The sequence below is a fragment of the Nanorana parkeri genome, unplaced genomic scaffold, assembly GCF_000935625.1.
Source record: "Nanorana parkeri isolate BGI_ZX_2015 unplaced genomic scaffold, ASM93562v1 scaffold2135, whole genome shotgun sequence".
Classification (NCBI taxonomy): Eukaryota; Metazoa; Chordata; class Amphibia; order Anura; family Dicroglossidae; genus Nanorana; species Nanorana parkeri.
The window spans coordinates 85,850-108,241 of record NW_017308403.1 but is presented as its reverse complement, the minus strand read 5'-3'; the positions used below and the strand labels follow the sequence as shown (position 1 = coordinate 108,241).

The 22,392-nt window shown below is 41.1% G+C and overlaps 1 protein-coding gene across 2 annotated transcripts in view; it reads right to left on the bottom strand.

Moving 5' to 3' along the window:
* Positions 1-22,392, bottom strand: part of RRP12 (ribosomal RNA processing 12 homolog) — a 61,018-nt gene that overhangs the window by 28,953 nt on the left and 9,673 nt on the right. For both annotated transcript variants that reach the window (XM_018572798.1, XM_018572797.1), the window contains exons 12-23: positions 21,467-21,567; positions 19,924-20,038; positions 19,692-19,834; positions 18,108-18,229; positions 15,051-15,115; positions 13,999-14,161; positions 11,795-11,949; positions 11,014-11,081; positions 5,232-5,325; positions 2,839-2,997; positions 2,165-2,245; positions 406-511 (exon numbers count right to left, since the gene is read on the bottom strand). In XM_018572798.1, coding sequence (XP_018428300.1) covers positions 406-511; positions 2,165-2,245; positions 2,839-2,997; positions 5,232-5,325; positions 11,014-11,081; positions 11,795-11,949; positions 13,999-14,161; positions 15,051-15,115; positions 18,108-18,229; positions 19,692-19,834; positions 19,924-20,038; positions 21,467-21,567 — 1,372 coding nt within the window. The remainder of the gene's footprint in view (positions 1-405; positions 512-2,164; positions 2,246-2,838; positions 2,998-5,231; positions 5,326-11,013; positions 11,082-11,794; positions 11,950-13,998; positions 14,162-15,050; positions 15,116-18,107; positions 18,230-19,691; positions 19,835-19,923; positions 20,039-21,466; positions 21,568-22,392) is intronic.

Here is a 22,392-nt window from a genome sequence, read left to right as displayed (position 1 = left end):
CTCCTGACTACTGCGCAGATATGTGCCGTAAGCATATAGCAAACAGGAGTCCACTATATGCTGAATTTGGGTCACAGGAGTGACATTAGTAAATGTGCCCCTGTGAAGCTTGCAGGTTGGTGACATTAAATAGTAAAGCAAGGATGAGGAGTGCAGAGCAAGAACTTGAGCATTCGTCAACAAAAGTTCCCATATTTATATCCCTGCCCCACAATCCCATCAATGTGACTCCAGATGGTAGTGAGCACCGGGCAGAGGGTTAACCACTGCCACACTTTATCTACAAAGTGGAAATTTGTCCTGGGTGGACCAGCGATTTAAGAGGAAAATTTTATTAAGCCGAAATAGAAAAAAAACACAAGAGTAGCATATGGCTGGGACAAACTAGAACACACAATACACCACCTTTTGGGTTTTGGATGAAGCGCAGGAAAGCGTGTCCAATGTCTGCCAACAGGGTATATGCGTTCTTCCTCGCTCCCACCGACACTTCTTTAGTGCAAATCATCACCTTCAAACAACACATAATTCACTCACAAAAATCACATTTCCAGCACTACGTTTAATCCTCCATCTGCTTCTGCTACTCTAATACCAAACAGCTGGACCTCATTCATGCGGTTTTAACTTCTGAGCGGACAAAGGTCAATCTTTATGCAGGTGGACAATACAATAGCTGAAGCCTGCAATTACGGCTCTTGTTCCTGAGAGAATGGCCTGCTAATGGTGGCAGCTAATACAAATAGAATTGTGCTCTGTTTTACAATGCTAAAGCAGAAATTCACATAAAACTTTTTCTTTTCCAAGTGTTGGAAAGAGTGGGGGAAGAGTTAGAACCTCACTCAGTTTGCTATATGTGTCCCTATTGGAGAAATGTACCCTTACTTCCTCTGTGGTTATCTGCCCCAGGAAGGGAGGGGAAATCCCCACTGCTGCAGCATGTGTCCAGTGAAAGGACTGTTGTTTTTGATCCAGTTGTTGCAACTGATAGTTGAATCAGTCCCATAGTTTGCAATTACTACACCATGCTTGCTGATGCTTTTCAAGACAACAGCAGTAAAAAAACATTCACACAATTAAAGTGAATGTCTGGGGGAAAAAAAAAAAAAAATTTAGATCCCTACAATACATGTAAAATATATTTCCCCAAGTTTTGTCTTTTAAGACACAGCAAGTACAGTTAAAAAAAAAAGAAAAAAACTGCTCATCCTGCCAGAAATACAGCAAGTTCCTAACTTCCTGTGGTGCTTCCGCTGCGCTGAAATCCCAAGCAGTGTTGTGAGCCCTGCCAGATTTCTCTCCTAGTACACTGCAGAATGCCTCCCTCTCTCTCCATTACAAGGGGAGAACTTACATAGGGCTGATAACACTGCTTGGGATTTCAGTGCAGCAGAGTTGTCAGCTCAATATAGAAAGTTCATAGCTGACTGGATTTCTGGTCAGAGAAACATGTATTTTTCTGTACCTGCGAGTTTTTAAAGAGACAAAACATAGGAAAATATTTGTACACCTATTGAAGAAATAGACTGCAATTTCCTTTCTTTCCTGCCCAGACATGACCTTTTCAAGAAGTTCACTTTATTGCAAAATGTGAAAAAATGAATTTACTGACAGCACCCCCGGCCCCCGCTGCACTAACATGTCTAAAGTCCCCACCAGCCAGTGTAGCAGTCCGTACACCATATTTCTCAGCTCCGCCGTATGGAATGCTCATAAGGGCCAGCACTCATTGGTCAGTAGTCTCATCGGTGACCAATGAGAAGTGCTTCTTACTTCTGGAACCTGGTCCCTGGCTCAAAAGCACTTCTCATTGGTCAGCTAAATGATGCACAAAGAAGTTCCATTTTTGAATAGTTAAAAAGGTACTTGAATGCATTTTTCGAGATATAACTCCTGAGTTCAGTGTCACTTTAAAACCAATAAAAGTTACTGTGTATGCATTTTTGGTGCAGAAAAAAAAGAAGCACCGTTCTGGAGATGGCGTGAACAAGCCCTTAAAGGTCCAAGTACAGCAGAGGATAGTGTTCCACAAGAAAAAGACCCCGTGTAATATGGAAATCCGCGTATTATACATGAATTTTGAAGAATCAGCTGACATTTAGATCAGCTGAACGGTATCGAAGTCCCTTGTTTTTACCCACTGACAAAGGGCTGCAAGTCTTACCTCTGGAATAATAGACGTTATGAACTCTTCATGGTCAGCATTAAGGAACTTGACAATGTGGGTAAGGCACTTCAAACGAGGCTACAATGACAATAGGAGAAGAAAAATTAACTTTCCTTGCACAGAGTGTGCCACTTGTGTGAGTCTATTAAGCATGCAGGAGCATAATGCTGCAAATATAAAAGGCTAGCATGTCTCGGTCACAAGAATTAAATGTTGAAAGCCAAGAACTCATTATTGTACAAATGATCAACTATTTAAAAAACATCCAAGGGATTTAGAGTGAACATTTTCTTCCCCAAAAAACATCAAATATCAGCCTGAATACCATGACACCATCAAAGAGGCTTCATGTGAGCATCTTCCCAGGAACCCTCTGATCCTGCGGCAGTCTAATATGCAAATCACCTCTTTTGCTGAGATTGTGTAAGCTGGCTCGCTCCCTTGCCACCTACAGCAAGCCCCTACGGGCTGCTGAAGGGAAGGGAACACAGGAGGCGGATTGCAGGGAAAGGAAGACCCAAAACAAGGTAATTTTTTTTATTAATGTACTTTCGCTGTCCTCAGGATTTTTAGAAAGTTGATTTGCATGTCCAGGTTTCCTTCAGTATAATAAACTCCTTTTAGTAGTTTGTAAAAAAAGAGTATAAGTCTGCATACACCATCTCACTCACCCGTTTGGCTGGAGAAGAAGCACTTTTCAGGGAACCCAGCAGAGTTTTCTTCAGCTCCTCCAAGTTCTTTCTAACAAAGTCTCCACAAGGAGGCCTCTCCCCTCCACAGATCTCCTCCAGCACTCTGTAGGCCTTTTTCTGCAAGCTGTGATTTTTATCCTGGGCAGAATAAAAGAGAATACAACATAAAAGCGCATAATAAAACGGGTCTCGTCGCTACATATAAAAGTAAAAACCAATAAAATTGTAGAGATGGCAGCTACTTCACTGGGGAATTCCAGGTTACAGAGCCTTTTCAGAACTTGTCACAACTGGTACATATATCCTAGTTGTCAGCTGAAAAACATTTCTTGCATCCATACTTATAAAGGACTAAAAGTTAAATATGAATCCATCAATTCTCACAGACTACAGTCTGAGGTGGAAAAGTCGGTTACGTTAAAGACTCCATTTTGTTTCACAACTTTTAATCAAAAATCTCATTAGTGACATTCTACATCAGTTTTGTTCGTTTAAAAGTTTTGCGTAACTTTCTCTTTTTTTGTAACATTTGTGAGCTGGTAAAGTGACCATAGTTCCTTAAAATCATTGACTAAGGTCTCTTTCAAAATAGGTACCAAATTATACCATTTTTAGGAGTCACCTTGCGGTTACAATTTACTCTTTCATCGCTGTGATAGTCGAATATTATAGGATGATTTGTATTTTCCGCGCCGGCGCAGTGTGGGATGTCACTGGGATGCATCTCACCAATTATGCTACTGTGGATTTGAAAACTCATGTAGCCTATTGTAATGGTGCAGAATTTTATTTTGATATTCTGACCAATAAGTATTGAATAAACCCACTATATAACGAGATACAAATCTCTGTTCCTGGTTTCGACGAGCTCTGGTATATCTGTCAGGACGAGTCATTTTTTTAACCTCTTGCCGTCCGCCCGTAGTAGAAAAACGGACGGACGGCACTGCTGCATTGGCGGGTTGCCGTCGCCAGACGGCATTTTTTTCTGCTCGCGCGCCCCCTAGCGGGCACGCACGGGCAGAAAAGACCCGTCCAATGCGAACACCCGGTACCGGGTGTTTCACATATAGGCGATCAGCGGGTCCATAGCCCGCCGATCACCTATATGTGCTCGTTTGCGTCACCCCAACCTTTTGATTTTTCCTTAATATAGTAAAAAATAAAACCCCCAGTGGTGAATAAATACCACCAAAAGAAAGCTCTATCTGTCCCCAAAAAAGGGTATAAAATTCATTTCAGTACAGTGCTGCATGACGGAATAAATGTCAGTCAAAGTACCGCAGCGCTGAATACTGAAAAATGGCCTGGATGGGAAGGGGGTTTAACACCGCGGATGTCAACTGGTTAAAAGAAGGTAACACTCAGTCTGTCAGGAATGTAGCAGCCAAGTACAGGGTCTTTACTAACCATATCACAAAAACCTTGATCCTTCAGTAATTGCTGCACTAGCTTACTATCCCTTTGATGGGTACCTGTACCCTTGTCCAAACCCCTCAACAGCCATCTTCAACCAAAAGCAGGTAGGGTTTATCTTTGGGTTTAAGGAACCAACAGGCTGCAAAGCCTAGAGCATTCCATTATGCAAATCCTGGCTTCAGTGCTTGGTCCTGCACCCTCCCCACCTTTCAAGCCTTCCTAAGGGGCCATCACTATGATGGGCAGCTTTAATGAGCAGTGGGTAGGTTCAAGGGTTGGGTGAACACCGATGACAAAGGGGAAGTTTACATTTACATAACGGATTTTTGAAGCCTGGGGACATTGCTAAAGCTATCAACACCTTTTTGGAGGAAAAGTGGTTGCTCCTAGTCTACAAATAGTGTACTCCTGTCATCCTCCCTTGTTGCCCACTACCAAGTGTACTCTGGAATGTTCTCTCGGCCCACAGGGGTGTGGAATTCCTATCGCCTGACGCCGGGGCGTGCAGTTCCGGACGAGTTGTTTTTTTTTCTATATTTAGGCTGATTTAGAGAGGACCATACAGGTATTTAGACATGAATATATGGACCTGTATTTTAATGTTAAATGTTCATGTGATTTCAGAACACCTATCCATCTTTGTGGCAAAAAGTATACATTATACAGTGATTTTGTTGCAGTGACCTTGTAGTATGAACATTTGTATACCGCAACATATGTCAAGAGGTTCAAAAATAAATTGGACCCCTCCTAAAAGATAAAAAAGAAAGCCTGCAAAAATCGAGCTCAACATCAATTTACTCACTCGTATATCAGTTACTTCTCTTTTCACTATTAAATGTTAATAGGGATATCAATGATTGACTTAGACAACATTAATATGGAAAAAACCCAAGGTTGGGTGAATGACGTGTTATTAATCAGGTACATGATGTAGCACTTATGTCACCTACCTCCAGATATGGCAGAATAGTCTGATAGACCTTGGTCATTGATGGTTCATCAGCGTAGGGAGCCATAGCTACAATGAGATCCAGCACGGAAAGTCTAAAGAGAGAATAAGAGATGTTTGCTTCTATTAGGACAATAGAAATGTTGACTAAAGAGCCTTCATAGCCCTGCGAGCCAGCCGAAAGTGGTTGTGTGGGAGTAAGCATCCACGCTCTATGATACAAGCTGCTACACTAGACAATACCGGTACTGAAAGTCTGCTCTTAATTCATTCAACATTATCTAAAGGAATAACAGGTCTGACTCCAACTCTATTAAGTACATATCTGGGGAATGAAAAAACACTTCCCTGGCTGAACTCTATCACCTCACAGAGAAAGTTTTTTTTTTTTTAAACAACAAAAACGATATATCTTCCTGTACAACAAAATAGCACGATAATAATAATGCGTGCACTGTCATTAGAAGAGAAAAATATACAACATACGAAAAAGAATTTAAACCCAATTCCACCCAAAACCTTTTATTTAGGGTGGAGAAGAGTTATTATTGCAGTGTCCCTAGATTTCCCTTTACTTCCCGTTAGAAGAAGGAATGGCAGAACTTCTCTCCTGGCACACAGACAAAAGCACATTTTCAGTAGCACGAGGAGGGGTTAGAACCTCTAACAATGTTTTTGTTCAGGTGACACGCCACATTCCATTTCTTGTATAGGTGTCACAGGAACAAGAAAGCAAGGATAAATCCCCATGAGTGGTGTCACAGAAAGACAAGTATCCAAATATTTCACCTTTCCTTCCTTTATCCTAAACTGAAAACATTTTGCTTGCGTTAAGCTTTGACACCGAGTGTGGACAGACATAAAAAGGCAGCCATTTAAGCCAGTTATGGATTCATTAAAAAACAATACTAAAATTTAGATTTAAATAGCACCTCAGGCTTCATGCTAGGAGAGGAAGGGGCAGCACTGTATGATAATCAGTGATATGAATCTAAGAAATGACATCTGATAACTGGAGAATACAGATATCACTTCATCTGTCATCTAACCGCAGTCATGGACGAAGTATATTGCTTTGGCTAAAGGAACAGAAATGGTCAAGCATTGTGTAAGTGTCCAGACAGTATTACAAAATGTATTTCAACTGCGTACCAACCTATTTTCCTACACTTGGGTAAATATTATATAAATATTGTATTACTAGGCAGTGCGAGTATTGCAGAGCACTATAAGTATTGCTTGGAACTGTAGTATTGGGCATCAGGGCTGCGACAACTAATCAACTAAGTTGATTATAATCGATAATGGAAAATGTTATCAACTTGGTACAATCACGTCAGGATGAGGACGAGTATGTACATCTGTTGGTCTTGAAGTGGTTAATATACTTCGCTTAGCATTGAAAAATCAGATATACGATGCTCTTGTAAATGTGCACATTATTACCTGTAACTAAATATTTTATAACAAAAATACTATAAACCATTTATCATCATTTCTCTGGCTGTGATATCTGAACGTTTTGAAGCATGCCAAAGATCATGGTTCTCATCTACTGTTCAGCAGTCACGTTTTCTCCCCCAATGCACAGGATGTGTTTATATCGATCAATTGTTCGGCTCAATCTTATCAGCATCAAAAGGCGGCATTGGAGGCAATGAAGTAAAAAAACGTGTGGACACAAAAGGTAAGCGTGTATGGATTTGCAGCTTTATACAAAATACCCAAGAGACACAGAGCCCCAACAACATTCAACCGTGATACTCCAACCTCCAAGAAGAATTTAGAGAGCATCAACACACTGCAAATCACACAAAGCATAATGATTAATCGAACTTAATAATCTGCTAACTAATCGATTATGAAAATAATCGTTAGCTGCAGCCCTAATAAATATTAATTACATGAAATGAATCTATAAACAAGGATACATTCTCCAGCAAGTGTCTGCATCAGGGCTCAAAATGTCAAGTCCTGATCTACTAGCCAGGCCTTAAAGGTTACTCACCACCATTTTCCCCACCTAATCCCTACCCTGCCCCGACCTTAAGTCCGCACCTAAACACTCCCTCCTAAATTATCTTATGAAATTACACTGTTATATGTTTTATTTCAGAATAAAGTTACAAAAATAGATATTAACAACTATTACAATATTACCATATAACAATGTAAATATAAAGCAAATGTTATCCAAAAATGCAGAATGGCACTGGTTATAGAGGACTACAACTGCCAGCTAAACGTTATACAGAAATGCAGAATGATCACGTCTATAGACGACTACAACTCTCAGCTACACTTTATACACAAAAACCTAATCACCAAATAAAAAAACAGTAAAGAACTGCCCCCAACTTCCTATGACATCAGTATGATGTCACATTCCCACCAGATAATTCAAATAATAAGCATAAACAATCATGAAAGGGAACGTTTTTCAACTATCCAAAAGAATAGACTGGAGTACCTGCTTGCAGAGCTCAAATTACACCCATGACCCTTTGCAGATCGGTCTCCCCCTCCTGAGAAATAGTGTGCAGAACAAAGCAAAAATCACAGCACCCGGCCTTTAGTTCAGGGTGACTTGTGCTGCCATGGGAACAGGGACGCCTATAGCTAGACTGGCCACTACGTTCCAGCTCATGGTACCGCTGCTTGCACATGCGCAGTAGAGAGCACGGTCCAGCTCATGGTCTCGCTGCTTGCACATGCGCAGTAGAGAGCACGTTCCAGCTCATGGTCCCGCTGTAGGGACGCCTATAGCTAGACTGGCCACTACGTTCCAGCTCATGGTACCGCTGCTTGCACATGCGCAGTAGAGAGCACGGTCCAGCTCATGGTCTCGCTGCTTGCACATGCGCAGTAGAGAGCACGTTCCAGCTCATGGTCCCGCTGCTTGCACATGCGCAGTAGAGAGCACGTTCCAGCTCATGGTCTCGCTGCTTGCACATGCGCAGTAGGGAGCGGGTATCTATAGTGAAGGGGACGCTGGCTTATACTATACAGACACGTCTCCTGTCACCTGTCTAAACAAAGACACGATCGCCGGAGCCGATCGTGGGAGGACAAAGCGGGAGGAAGCTGAAAGTGCAGGATAGAGGAGAGCCACATGCGAGCAGGCGAGTGGAAATTTTGAGCCCTTGGTCTACATGATAACTTCATAAACATAACAAAGATACACTGATATGGTCACCTGGGCTGTCACCAGTGAGGGCTAGGTGACAGTACCTCCTGATAGCTGTCGCCCCCTCCCCTCACAGGGTAAACTCACCAAAGCACAGTGTTGGAGATCTCAGGTGGAGGACATAACACTGGAACACTATGTTTCTCTATTGTCCACTGTGGGAAACAACTCTGATGAATTCTGTAAGGCTATTACTGCTGCCTTCCGGAGAAATGGACACCAAGCAAAAAATGAAAAGCCTGTCACTTTAAAGGACATAAACCCTCCTACCTCACACCTGCCAGTTTCGCTTAGTGTCCTCAGGAGAATGGAGGTCTCCTTCTCTCATGGTTCACACTTTTAGTTTCATCAATTTGCGGGTCTTCCTTTTGGCTCCAAAGGTTTTAACAAAAGTTCTTGCTCCGGTTCTGGGATATTTTTTTTCGTTGCAAGGGAATTACCATTATAGGATACTTCCTACTCTGGAGCTCAATGTGCAGGTGGAACTGGGGACTTTGGGTGGATTCTGAACATCAAGAATCCCTAGTTCTATCACATTGCTTGTTGTATTTGGGTCTTCTGTTGGATACCCTTCAAGCAAAAGTGTTCCTTCCTCAGAACAAAATATTGAAGTTGCGGGATCAAGTTTAGTCGCTTCAATCATGTCGCCGTTCCTCTCTGAGAACCTGCATGAACAGGCCAGGACTGATGGTGTCAACCAATGAATCAGTACCTTTTTCTCAGTTCTATTCCAGGACTTTACAAAGGAGCATTCTTACAATTCTTCTTTATCTTTGGACAAGATGTTCAGATTGGGAGCTCCCAACTCGGATGTTTCTGTTGTGGTAGTTGACATTCCCTGCGTGGACAATGCGAAAGTCATTTCTTCCCATAATTTAGAAGATTGTCACGATGGATACCAGTCTTGTGGGATGTGGGGGTCTCTTTGATCATCAACAAGGTTGTTGGTCTCCAGAGGAATCCAGTTAGTACTTTGTGGGCATTTCAGAATCAATCTTCTGCTACTCAAACTGCAAGGCCAGAACTTGGTCTTCTTGTGACTGTTTTGGACTGCTTTTGAATGTTCTTACATCTCAGAATTCTTCAGAGCTGTCTCCCTTAACCCCTTCGTGACGGGAGACGTACACTGTACGTCCAGCCACAAAGGGACCAAATGACTCGTCACGTACACTGTACGTGACGAGTTATTTGCTGCACTAGAAGGCTGCTAACCGCTGAGAATCAGCGGTTACCTTTCAGTAATAGATGTCTAACTATCTAGAGATCCATTACTGAAAGGGTTAACCTTTTTCAGACACCCGATACCTTAATATCGGGTGTCTGAGAGTCACAGCAAAGCAGACACACATGTCGGCTTTTGCCTGCATTCTGACAGCTCGTATAGATCGAGAGATATCTCTCTCAAGCTATACTGGCTTTTTTTTTTTTTTTATCTTTTGAATTTCAAGAATAGATACAAAATGTTATGTATTAGACACATAATGTATCTATTCTTGAAAGTAGAATGTTTAAGTTTTCTGAAACATTCACTGACAGCTGAATCCTGAACTGCTGCAGGATCAGTGTCACTAACTTATTATCGGCTGTTCTGAAGTTTGAAGCAGCCTGATAATAAAAAAAAATGTATTCATTTATCAAGCAGTAATAGTGAGATTAATTCACAATGACTGCCTGATATAATTAAATAAATAAAATTTGTCAGTATAAAAAAAGTGAAAAGTGCAAATAAATTTAAAAAAATAGTGAAGTGTAAAAAAAATTAAAAATAAGGGACAAATAAATGAATGTATGTATTGCATTTTTTTTTAGCTGTGCTGGTTTTGTTAAAAAAAAATACTACAAATCAAAACTGGGAAAAAAAGTTTTTTTTTACGTTTTTTCCTCTTTTTTTAATTTGTATTTGTGCTAAGTGAGGCGTTAGACACACATATGTGATATAAATATATAGCCCTATCTGTCCTCTAAAAAACAATATATAATATGTGTGGGTGCACTTTGTAAGAAAGTATATTACTGACGTGGAAGAATCACACAGCAAAAATGTCAAAAGTGTGTCAGTCATTTACGAACAGAAACCAAAAACAAGCTCAGCCATGAAGGGGTTAATGTACAATAGACAATATTGGATTTTGTTCATAATGTAAAATCTTTTGGGGGGACTCTGCTCCCTTCCCTCATTTCCTTTCATACTGGTTGCTACAAGTGGCACGTGTGAGAAGTTATGTCCTTAAAGTGCAGGCATTTTAATTTTTTTTTGTCCAGTGTCCATTTCTCCTGGAAACTGCAGCATAACCCTACGTCTCAGAATTCTTCAGAGCTGTGTCCCATAAAGGACTCCGGAAAAAGCATTTTACGGCAAAAACAAAATCCTAAATTTAACACAAACCAAATGGCCTCACGCAAATTCTAAGTAGAATATTATTTAAAGGATGTAGACCATTGAAGTGCAATATATGCTCAGAAATAAATGAGAAAAAACATTGCTTTATCCTACACCTTATGGTTTACAATGCCAGACAAGGTATAGTCAACATATTCAAACTCTTTCCTAAAATGCTATAGTCATTTTTGCAATGGAGAAAACATCAATACTCACTTCACAGACTCTACACTCTCGGGCTCCGTTAGCTTCACGCTCGCCTTCTCCAAGAAGCTACTGACCATCTAGAAACATGACCAAATAATTCATTAGTGGATGGAGCATGATCTTATAATCATCAATTAGCAGCAATATGGAGAATGACAAATAACGTCTTTTTTTTTTTAAATGCATATTAATTAGAAGCAGTATATTATTAAATGAGCAGCTAGATAAATTCTTACTTAAATCAGTTCAGTTCAAATCCTTGCAGTGGGGACAATAGTCCAGCTCAAGTTTAATACTCAACACTTGTCATCACCCTCTATCTACCTTATGCTGACAACTTATACAAAGCAATGCATTGTTTAGCATACATTGAATTGTTGAAAATATATTAAAATTGAAAACCACACACATGGTGCAAGCCAGACCAAGCCTAAAATATGTAGATGCGAGCACTGCCACAAAATCCTGCCAAACAACAGTACTTCCTATTGCAGCCAAATCATGCTAAATAACCTGGAGATTAGCAGCAGCTTCGTCAGCCTGGCATGTGCTCCTTCAGTTGGCCATGGGGCTGTCTATCAGATAGGCAGGCTAACAGCTAATTGAAGGAGCCGGCAATATTAAGTATGCTAACTGGCAGGATCTTCGGGTAAGAACATTTTTATCTGACTCGCAAAAAAAGGATTTGCTTAAGAAAACTGTATACAGCGAGGCAGGATGCCAAACATACTGAAAAATAAATTTTAGGTTTAAATACACTTTAAATAAATCTCTAATATGTCACACTTACTTGCTGGTCTGTGATGGTCAGATAGGCACGCACTGTATCCAGCACCGGAAGCTTGTGAGCAGCGCTCTCTCCTGGTACTGGGGCCTGACTGTACACATTGAACAGTATAGGAAGAAAGTTCTTGGCAAACCTGCTCACTTCAGCTTTATCTGACTCTGCAGAGAGAAACAAAAATAGATTTATGCACATAGAACCTGAAGAGATGAAAAGGAGCAGACCGGGGCTTTCATGATTGAAGCAGTGAGGTCATATCATTTTGCCTACATCACTAACATTCTGCCTTGTGTACAGAGCTGGAAAGTAAAAACTCCACACTTACTACAGCCGACACCATAATCCCACACGTCACACGATACTATGCTTTGCAACAGGTGCTGAACACACACACAAAAAAACACTTTGTTTTGGCTGGAGTGGCACTTAAAAAAAGTACCTGTTCCAACTTACATACAAATTCAACTTAAGAACAAACCTGCAGTCCCTATCTTGTTTGTAACCCGGGGACTGTCTGTACTGTACCTTTGTCATTTTACAACTCAAGTCTGTGACATTCAAATATCGGTTCATTACAAAGATACAAAATTCAGAATAATTACTTTTTTTCTCGTTTGGGATAGCATAGAGAAGGACTCACCGCCTGTAAAGTGTGTTTTGCTGTGTGTGCCCCTGTTCAGAAGATTTCACCTCACTTTCTGTCTCTTTGACAATTGGATTTTAAAAATTATGGGTTTAGCTTCAGTGGAGACACTTTTTTCAGTGGAGACACTTACAGGTGTGAATTTCTCTTCCTAGATTTCCTCTCACTTCCTGTTGTCTCAAGGACAGGAAGTGAGATTAATTCTTTCTAATGAGGATACAGACAGCAGTAAAAACCTCACAGTGACCCGGAAGAAGAGGCGGGCAGCTCTCATCTGCACGTCTAACAAGAGCCAACTTCCTGTAATGTACGTACAAGTACTACGAACCAGACCCAAAAAGGCGGGCACTCATCGGCACGAGCGCCATAATTACAACTACCAACGCTGTACAGTAAAATAGCCTCCGTTTGTAAGTAGGAGTCGTATGTAAGAAATGTTATATTTATTGCATGCCTGACAACACCATACGACGGGCCTCGTAATTGACAGTATTTGCAAGATACAGCCACCAATGCACTTCTACACAAACAGAGGGTTCATTTTTAAACTTGTGCACATCACATATGCTGCATCCAAAAAAAAAAAAAAACAAGCAGTTTCCTAAGCTGCAAAATGTATATAACTGCACAATACATACTTAGCAAAGAAAACAAAATATAAGAAAAAAAGCACAAAAAACACTACGTGATACATTTACACTTTTTCACACAGCAATCGGGACTGAAACATTTTCCTAATTGGATTCCACTGGAAAAGTGTGCGACTCTTGGTGAAAATTGGACAAATCTTGCATGAAAACATTAATAGACCCCTTTGTCAGGTTTTCAGGACGTGTTTATAAAAAAAAATATCCCTGGACTGTAAAGCTATTTAACCAGTTGCTGACCGGGGTGAATTTTATACCATTTTTGGGGGGACAGATAGAGCTTTGTTTTGGTGGTATTTTTTTTTTATTTTTTTTACTATATTGTGAAAAAAGAACCAAACATTTTTGGAAACCAAATAAAAAACAGTTTTCCCTACATTATGTTACAAAAAATTTTTGGTTACATATAAAAGACGGGGTCATGTCGGCAAAATAGACACCAAACATGTCAAGCGTTTTCGCACGTAGGAGCCGGGTGCATATTTATGTTTATGAGTGCATGCACGTGGGGGACTTTTTTTGGTGTTATTAATTTAATGTGGGAATTTAATTTATTTTTTAACTCTTTTTTGTTTTGTTTACACAACTTGATTGCTATCACATAGGGGGGCTAGAAAACAATGACAGGATCACGGTAATACAAGTGATCGGCCAGCAGTAGAGCCGGCCGAACGCTTGTATATAACAGCCGGTAACGGCGGGGTCCGGTTAGTGGGCGCAACCAGGAAGTAAATCACGTAATTGTACGTCCACCTGCCGGGAAGCATCTGCCGTCTGCCCATAATATTACAATGGGGTTAATGGGCTTGATTCACAGGCTGAGCATCTCTGCTGCAAACATTACACTTCATAAAATTACATGTATGAATTACAAGACCGTCCCAAATGTAAATTTCATGAAAAAAACTGGCTCCTCCTACCTGTTTCACATCCCTTGCTGATGAGTGTGCGCAAAGCCTGACACACAGTAAGCCGAAGGTCTGGCCGGTCACTAATAGCCATTCCCAAAATTCGAGCAATTCCTTTGAAGGAAACCGCTACATCAGTGGGCTTGGTGCAGAATCCAGGCAGCATCGTCCAGATCTAGGAAATAATATATGTAACAAAACATTACTTCTTTATTGTGCGTTATATGGCCAAACATATGTGGACACCCCTTCAATTTATCGCGTTCAGATTCACAAAGGTGGGTCCATAAAGACATGGTTAGGTGAGTTTGGCGGGGATGAACTCTGACCTCAACCCTACTTAATACCTTTGGGATGATATAAAATGCCAATTGGAGCCAAGTCTTCTCATCCAACATTAGTAGCTGACCTCACAAATGTTCATTTAGCTGAATGGGTACAAATTCCCCACAGACACATTTGTAAATCTCGTAGAAGAATGGAGGCTGTTATAGTCAGAAGAAGGAAACAGGTTTTGAACACCATATTATTATTGGATTTGGAATGGGATGTTTAAGGCCTGTTTCACACCAGATGCAGTGTGTTCCGGCCCGATTCTGGCCAGAACGCACTGCTTCCCATATTGGCTGGCTCACTATTTAGTGGGGCAGGAGGGGGCGTGGCGGTCCATTGAAATGAATGGCACCGTAGCTACGCCCTCCAGCCGCACAGGATCGTAAGGCACATTATGCCGGCGGTCCGGTGCGATCAAAATATTTTGAGCGGGCCGGACCGCAGGCATACTGTGCCTTGCAATCCCGTGCAGCTGATCGCATTATGGTCGGAGGGCGTGGCTATGGTGCCATTCACTTCAATGGACTGCCACATCCCTTCCTGCCCCACAAAAAAGTGAGCCGACCGCATTGCGAGGCAGTGCGTTCTGGCCAGAATCGGGCCTGAACGCATCGGCATCTGGTGTGAACGAGGCCTTACAAGCTCATATGGGTGTGAAGTCAACTAACTTTTGGCCATACAGTGTGTGTAATCATCACTTCAATTATATAAACACTGGAGGTATCACTTACCTGCCACTGAAGAGTCTCATAGATTTTTGCCTCAAGGTTTCTTCCTGCTTTAGCCAGCTCACCAGCTGAAGATTAAAAAAAAAATATTATGTGTAAGTACAATTATCTTTAAAAAAAAAATGCAAACGTTTTTAAAGAACAACTTAATTTAATGTGCACAGATTTGAAGTACAAATGTTCACAAGACATAAGGTAACGTAAGGCCCCCAGTCGTTATGTGTTCTGAGGAATAACACGTTGGATAAGATGACTATGGACCTGGGCTTTAGCAATGAAACCCAAGGCCTCACTTTTGGAATGAGCATCTCTTTTAAAGTGTATTTTGTTTCTCGGGATAACGTAGGAAGGCTTACAGCCTCTGCAACATTGCTGTAACACATCTTCGTGACTATTGTCAATGGGACTGAAAATGACAAGAAATCTAACACTACAGTGGTCACCAGAACAAGGTAAACCCTTTTATGGGACATCTCTTTAAAGGATAAACTTTTTCACGTCCTGTGACTAAGGCACAACAGGAAGCAAGAAGAAATCTCTACAAAGAGGAATCCCAAGATAGGTAAAGAAGAATAGGGGCTTACCCCCGCCCCAAAAGGGATAAATGCCCGTTTGTGTCTAGGTGCAAAAAAAGATAAAAAAAAGTTACACGCATCAGACCATCCAAGTCGGCTTGTCCTTAGTCCAGTGTCTCGAGCATCTCTCCCCCTCTGCTACAGCGCTCTAAGGATCGTGGTGTTATCACACTATATACTGTGCATACATGGGAGGACACCAAAAAGCATTCCGTCTGTGCAGCGGAGGAGTAGACACGCTTCAGTGATCACAGAAGCAGGGAGTCAGCTCGAATGGTCTGGCGAGTATAACTTTTTTTTAGCACCTAGACAAGCACTTAACCCTTGCAATGCGGGGGTAGCTCCACTGAAAGGGAAAGTAACTTTTTTTACTGGAGTTCTTCTTTATCTAGGAGGAGGATACTTCTCACTTTATAGAGATTTCTTCTCACTTCCTGTTGTGCTTCAGTGACAGAAAGGGAAACAAATTTCTCCATTGGAACACATACTGACTATAGACTGCAGGGTTTTCATCCCTTTCCAACTCAATCCAAAATGGAATGGTAATACATAGGGGTTGATTTACTAACCTTATAAACACACCACGAACGTGTATACACCTCTGCAGTGTGTTCCCTCCCAGCATGATCTATGGGTGGAATCTAAACACCTTTGTAATGTGTACACACCCAGCAGGTGTGTTGTGCAAAGCCCTGAAGGAATTCCGAGGTGATGTTGGGTAAATTAGCGCTATGTTGTGTTGCTTGCGTTGATGAATGCAGGAATGTAAATGCATGAGCTAACCATTTTTGTCTAAACTGTGAAGCAGCATTATATATGCATCATGTGCATGATTTTTCCATATATGGCATTAGTGGAAATATGCTTTTAGAGACTTTTTGGTTGATAAATACGTTTTGCTGTGTGAAAATCACACACACCTTGTGTGTGTCTGTTTAGGTTAGTAAATCACCCCCATAGACTCAAGCTGGGATAACTGTTGGTAAAATTTCTTAGCAGCAACTACCTGTCTCTAAAGAAATCAATGCCAAGCCATATTCTTATGCTAAACAGCAAAGAGAAAAGCCATAACAGAAAACTGGGACGGCAGGAGGACAAAAAATAATTTACCATTTGAGTGCTCTGAATTCTAATGGTCTGGAACAATTCAATTGCAGAGTCTGAACTCACAATAAACAGAACAAAAGGTTTTTATACTGAAAATTCAATCATCGCCTGCACGAAATGAGAGCTCCGAGAGGTCAATCAATACAGCGGCCTATACATACGTAATTTAACTGGGAGCACAAATCTTCACTCCTTGAGGGAAACCAACACGTTCGCTGTACTCCCTGATCAACATTCAGATCTGGATGGCACAGCAGTTATAGGAAATCTACAACATAAAACATCCCTGTGAGGAGGTTCTTGTGAAGACTGCATTCCCTCATTCATAGACCCCATGCTTGTCACGGAGAGGTGACTCTGAATACTTCTCACTTCAGTGCCTTAGATATGATACACATTGCGAAGTTGTATTTCCTACCAGACAACATTCAGTTTGAAATTCCACCTAGTATGCAATCGACATGGAGTCTGTGTGTTCTATGTGTGCACATCAATGCCTGCATTCCGGGTCGGGTGCGATCAGAAAATATGCTGCATACACTATTTTTTCTGATCGCACCAGATCAGAATGCACTTCAATGCACCGACAAACCCCTCCCACACCAGAACGCAGTGAGCTGCCCAGGATGCGATCCAGTACGTTGTGGCATCAAATCGTGCCGTGGCGCACTGGGGCTGGTGCGAACTAGCCCTTAGGCTACATTTACATGGGGTGGATGGGGATTCCTGCAGCAAGAACCTATGAATTCTTGCGGCATGAATCCGAGGCGTGTTCGTACAGATGCGGTCTGATTGTCCAAGGACAATCTATCCAAAACCGCAGGTAATTGTTCCATGGACGATTACATGCAGACAGCCGCTGACAAATGGCCGCTGTCACCCCATCATTAACTTGAATGGGCACATTGGCTATATCTGTCCGGCTACACCTGGGATTCCTGCGGCAAGAATCGGTAGGTTCTTGCCACAGGACTCCCACCCGCACACTAAAGCCGGGTGTGAATGTGGCCTAACTCCCAGGTGAAGCCTCAGATAATCTCTGTAAATAGCGCAGAGCACTGGACATGCATGGGAAAAACTTTTTCACTCCTTGTGAGTCACACTGCCATCTCCAATGCAGCTGCATGACTTGTGCCATTTTAAGCCATGCAATCTACACAAAACAGTCAATCTTGCATTTGGTTTTTTGTCAAATCATTATTAAAACTTGGGTAAAGTAAGAGCCTGTGTGACTGTGGTGGGGACATTATACTGCTTGCTCCTCTAAAGCAAAGACTGATGTCAATGGTTCTATATGCTCTGTAAAAAATGCTGCACAATACATAATTCCTCTATAAATAGGGGAAATGGAAAAGGATTATTTGGATGGAGGATATACCTTGGTTCTTCAGCTTAGCTGCCAGCGGTAGGAAGTATCTGGTGAAGAATGCCAGCTCTGTGTTCTTCACATGATCACGGATCACAGGCACCAGCCAGCTGCGGGGAAAATCACACGTCTCCCTGACAGAAAAAAAGTGACACGACATTAGTTTACGTTAACAGACATTTTATTTCCATGTCTAGATGCAAGTGTCTACAATACACTCTGCAAATAGATTATTGTTCTATTCCAATACATGCTTTTGTTGAATATTTTATCAAAAAAGATAACCATCAGGGTAATGCAACCTAAAAGTAACACTAAAAGTGCAAACTAACAAGATGTAGGGAAAGATTTAAAAGGGTTGCCTTGACGCATGCTAAGTGCAATGCGGTTCCATTTTCAATGCCAACCCAATGCTCCTTGCCAGGGTACCACAATGCTTGTGCATTTTAGCACCCCTGTGTGCCTTCTTTAAGTCTATTCAATTATACATTGTGGTGTGTTGGCAGCCCATTGGAGCGAGCAAAATACAACAGAAAGTTTAATCGCTGCATTTGCATAGTGCTGTGCAGAATTTACAACAGCATTTAAGGAATTACTGCAAAACCAGTCCTAACAACTCTGCGAAATTGTGAATAACTGTACTTCTGGGACAGTTATAGCTCAAAAGCAGCCCCCCCCCCTCCCCCACCAAGCCCTTCACTTACCTGTAAACAATCCACAGAAATCTTCGATGCGGGTGCCTAAAGTCTCTTTATAGAAAGTCAACTTTGCGGTTTACACACACGCAATAGATTTCCTATTCATTCTTAAGGGAAGCCCATTACTTGTTAGCTTCAGCAATCGATGAGCTTCCCACAGGAGTGAAGGGGAAATCTACTGTGCATGTGTGGATCAGCTGGGAAACATCATGCTAAGAGGCTCTGCAGCACCCAGCAGCCACATGGCAAAGATCTCGGTGGGTTGTGGACAGGTAAGCAGAGGACTTGCTGTGGGGGGCGGAAGGGTATCTGCATCTTAAGGAAAACTGTGTAACAGTACAATTATCTTTTTAACATAACAGTGCAAAAAAAGTAAAAACTAAACCTTTTTTTTTCCCCAAAAAAAAACTTAGTGCACTTTGTAGTATTCTCTCTCTCTCCTCAAAGTGATCTCTGCATTCACAGACAGCCTTGGTGATGGCAACAAGGGTATGCACAATTACACAGGCTTCCTATAACACAAATCTATAAAACTTGGCTGGCCATCTGAATTAAATGCAACCTGCGCTGAGAGAAATAGGTCATGCACCACTGTGGATCTCGCTTTGAAAATGAAAGTTGTATTGACGTGGAACAAACATGCAACAAGTGAAGTCAGAACTCTTGATCTTGATACTTGTTTCAGGTACATAAATTATATGGCCAAAAATATGTGGACACCGCTTAAAATGATTGCATTCAAGTGCTTTTAGTGTGGTGTACTGTTAATGCTATTGCATTTAGACAATGGTTTGCATTGTCTAATGGAGGGCACTTGTTTTCCAACATGACTGCACCCTTGTGCACAAAGCCAGCTACATGATGATGATGCAAAACCAAGAATGGTGTATATGCTTACTCTGTGCCATCAATCTGCAGAGGGATGGCCTTCAGGACCACTTCTGGTCCCATGCTTTCCACAGCTGCCCCCACTGTGTGGTCCAGGTCTCCTGTGTGGGGGAAGTGAGGTGAGCCCCGGAGGTCAGCAAGAGTCTGCAAACACTGCAAAAAAAACAACACAAAAACTCAGTAACCAGTGAAGAACAACATGAAGTCCATCATCATACTGGAATCTTATTATATCAACTCACCTTCTTCATAAGAGGGTGACAGAAGTTCCCAGCAACCTGAAAGAAGGTCTGCAGGACTTGCAGAACATGGGACCAGGAAGAGTGGAACTTGTATGATAAACCATCTTCTACAAATCTGTTAAATTGCCAAAATAAAAAGATGAGAATACCCAATCTAAAGTTCAATTTATTTTTTTATTACCATCAACTATTGTGAGGAACTTAGTGAACATAAATCAGCTGGATAGATGATGACTAGCACAACATACAGTAAGCTGTGGGAAAACCTATATTTGTGGCCAGTTTAACGACTAAGGTGAAGAACATCAGTTAATAACGTATTTTAGGTCCACAGTAAAGCTTTCAGATACAAAATTGCTTTACCAGACTCCAGCACCATCTATTGGCGTATTCAAGCCTTTGTAGTAAGTGATACTCCACATAAACAGAGCCAGATTCATAAATGTGCGCTTATGTGATTGTTATGATTTTACACACACTGGACTAATCCTTAAGCATGAAGGTGAAATCTGTAATTATACAAATTGATTCACTCATCACAAGTGAGAAACCGGAGTTCATCCAAGCCTGAGTAAAATGGTGACTGCCAACCCCCCCACCCAACCTGAAGGCCCAATCAGTTGCATTCTCACGTCACAGCTATACACAACATAGAGGTGGGGAATGCCCCCATCACCAATGCCACCATTAATTGGGCCAGGAGGGGCTGTGGAGGTCAAAGTTTTGAGTGGGCTTAGGTGAACTCAGGTGAAGTGGATTGGCATTAGGGCCAAGTTTAGCAACAATCACGACATATGACTGGTTAGTTTCATGCTAATATTCTTGGCTGAACTTCAGGTCAGTTAAGTAGAGAGTAGGATGAGATCCCCAGCGTGGCTTATAAGAAAGCCATTAAAAGACAGAATTTTGCTTTTTTTTCCCATGGGCATCCTCATAAACAGTAATCTGTCCACAAGATCAGAGGATATAAAGCAGACCTTCAGCCAGGATGTCTCAAATTAAGTAAAGTCACCTTCTCCAAACCTTTACAAACAATGAAACTAACAGGCATAGTAATGACTCCTTTAAATTGTTTCTTATTTTTTTATAGTTCTTATTTTCTCCTCTCGCCTCTTTTGCTGGCGACCATTTTTAGAAAGGGTTGGTAATGCTAGCTGCCTTTGCTTCTTGGATCTCTCACTCAAGTTTCAATTTTGTAGGGTAAAGTTCCACGTTATTGGACTGACTCACTAATTACACCAACTCTTTCAGTATTCCACCTTACAATACAGAGTAATGCCAAGTTCCCCAAGCGCACCTCCATTCTAAAAAAGTATCTCCATGTTGAAAGACTCAACCTATACTCAACTTTCTGCTGCAGAATCAAACAAACGTTTCTGAAATCTCCGATTTCCCATAGTCATTCACATGGCGATGGCAGCAGAAAATTTAAGTAAAAATTATAATCTGCTTTACAATGCTGTGATCCTTTTTAATATGTGACAGATTCATTCCATTCATTCAGCATAGTTGCAGTAGATACAATGGGTTCAGAGGGACTCACTTAAACATTTTATGGATGTGACCAGCCGGTCCTGATACAGGAGCAGAAGAGACACTTCCAATGTCTTTAATATGAGGGCCAATACATTCTGTAAGTAAGGACTGCAGAACAAAACACAGAAAAAGATTGTCGTCATCATTCTGTCAACATTTACATATATAGATTGAAGAACTGTGACATAACCTAAACATTTAAAGCTGAACTTCAAGCACTTCTAAAAGAGACAATTTAACCCCTTCGTGACGGGAGACGTACAGTGTACGTCTTGTCACTTTGTGCCTATATGACTGGCCACGTACACTGTACGTGACGAGTTATATCAGGCTTTGTAATGCCGGTATTTGCTGATTCTCAGCATTTAACATCATTCATTAATGTCTCAGTATTGAGGCATTAATTAATGAAATAATTAAGCTTTTTGTAAAAGCTTCTTCCTTTCATTAATGAAAGAATGAAGCCGTTACATGCAAATAGAGGACCGCAATTTGCGATCCCGTATTTGACAGCTCAAAATAGCAGAGAGGCAGCAGTGACTCACCTCACCTCTCTGCTATTTGTTTTGACAGCTTGAGAGCCCGATGTTTACATACATTTCACTGAAAGGATACAATGTATCTCTTTTGAGTGAAATGTATCAGTTCTGATCGTCTAGGCACGATCAAAGAGCTTTTAGTGAGATCTGAATCTGACTAAAGTCAGGATCAGTCTCTAAGGTTATTATTAGCTGTTCCTAAGTTTGGATCAGCCTAATAGCCAAAAATAAAATAAAAAAGTTAATTTATCAAGCTGTCATAGTGATTGCTTGATATAAACTGACAAGAAAAAAAAAATTTTTTTTATTTTATTTTTATTTTTTTTACAAAGTGTAAAAAAATTAAAATAAAGTGTAAAACAAAATTAGGAAAATATAAATTATATATAAATAT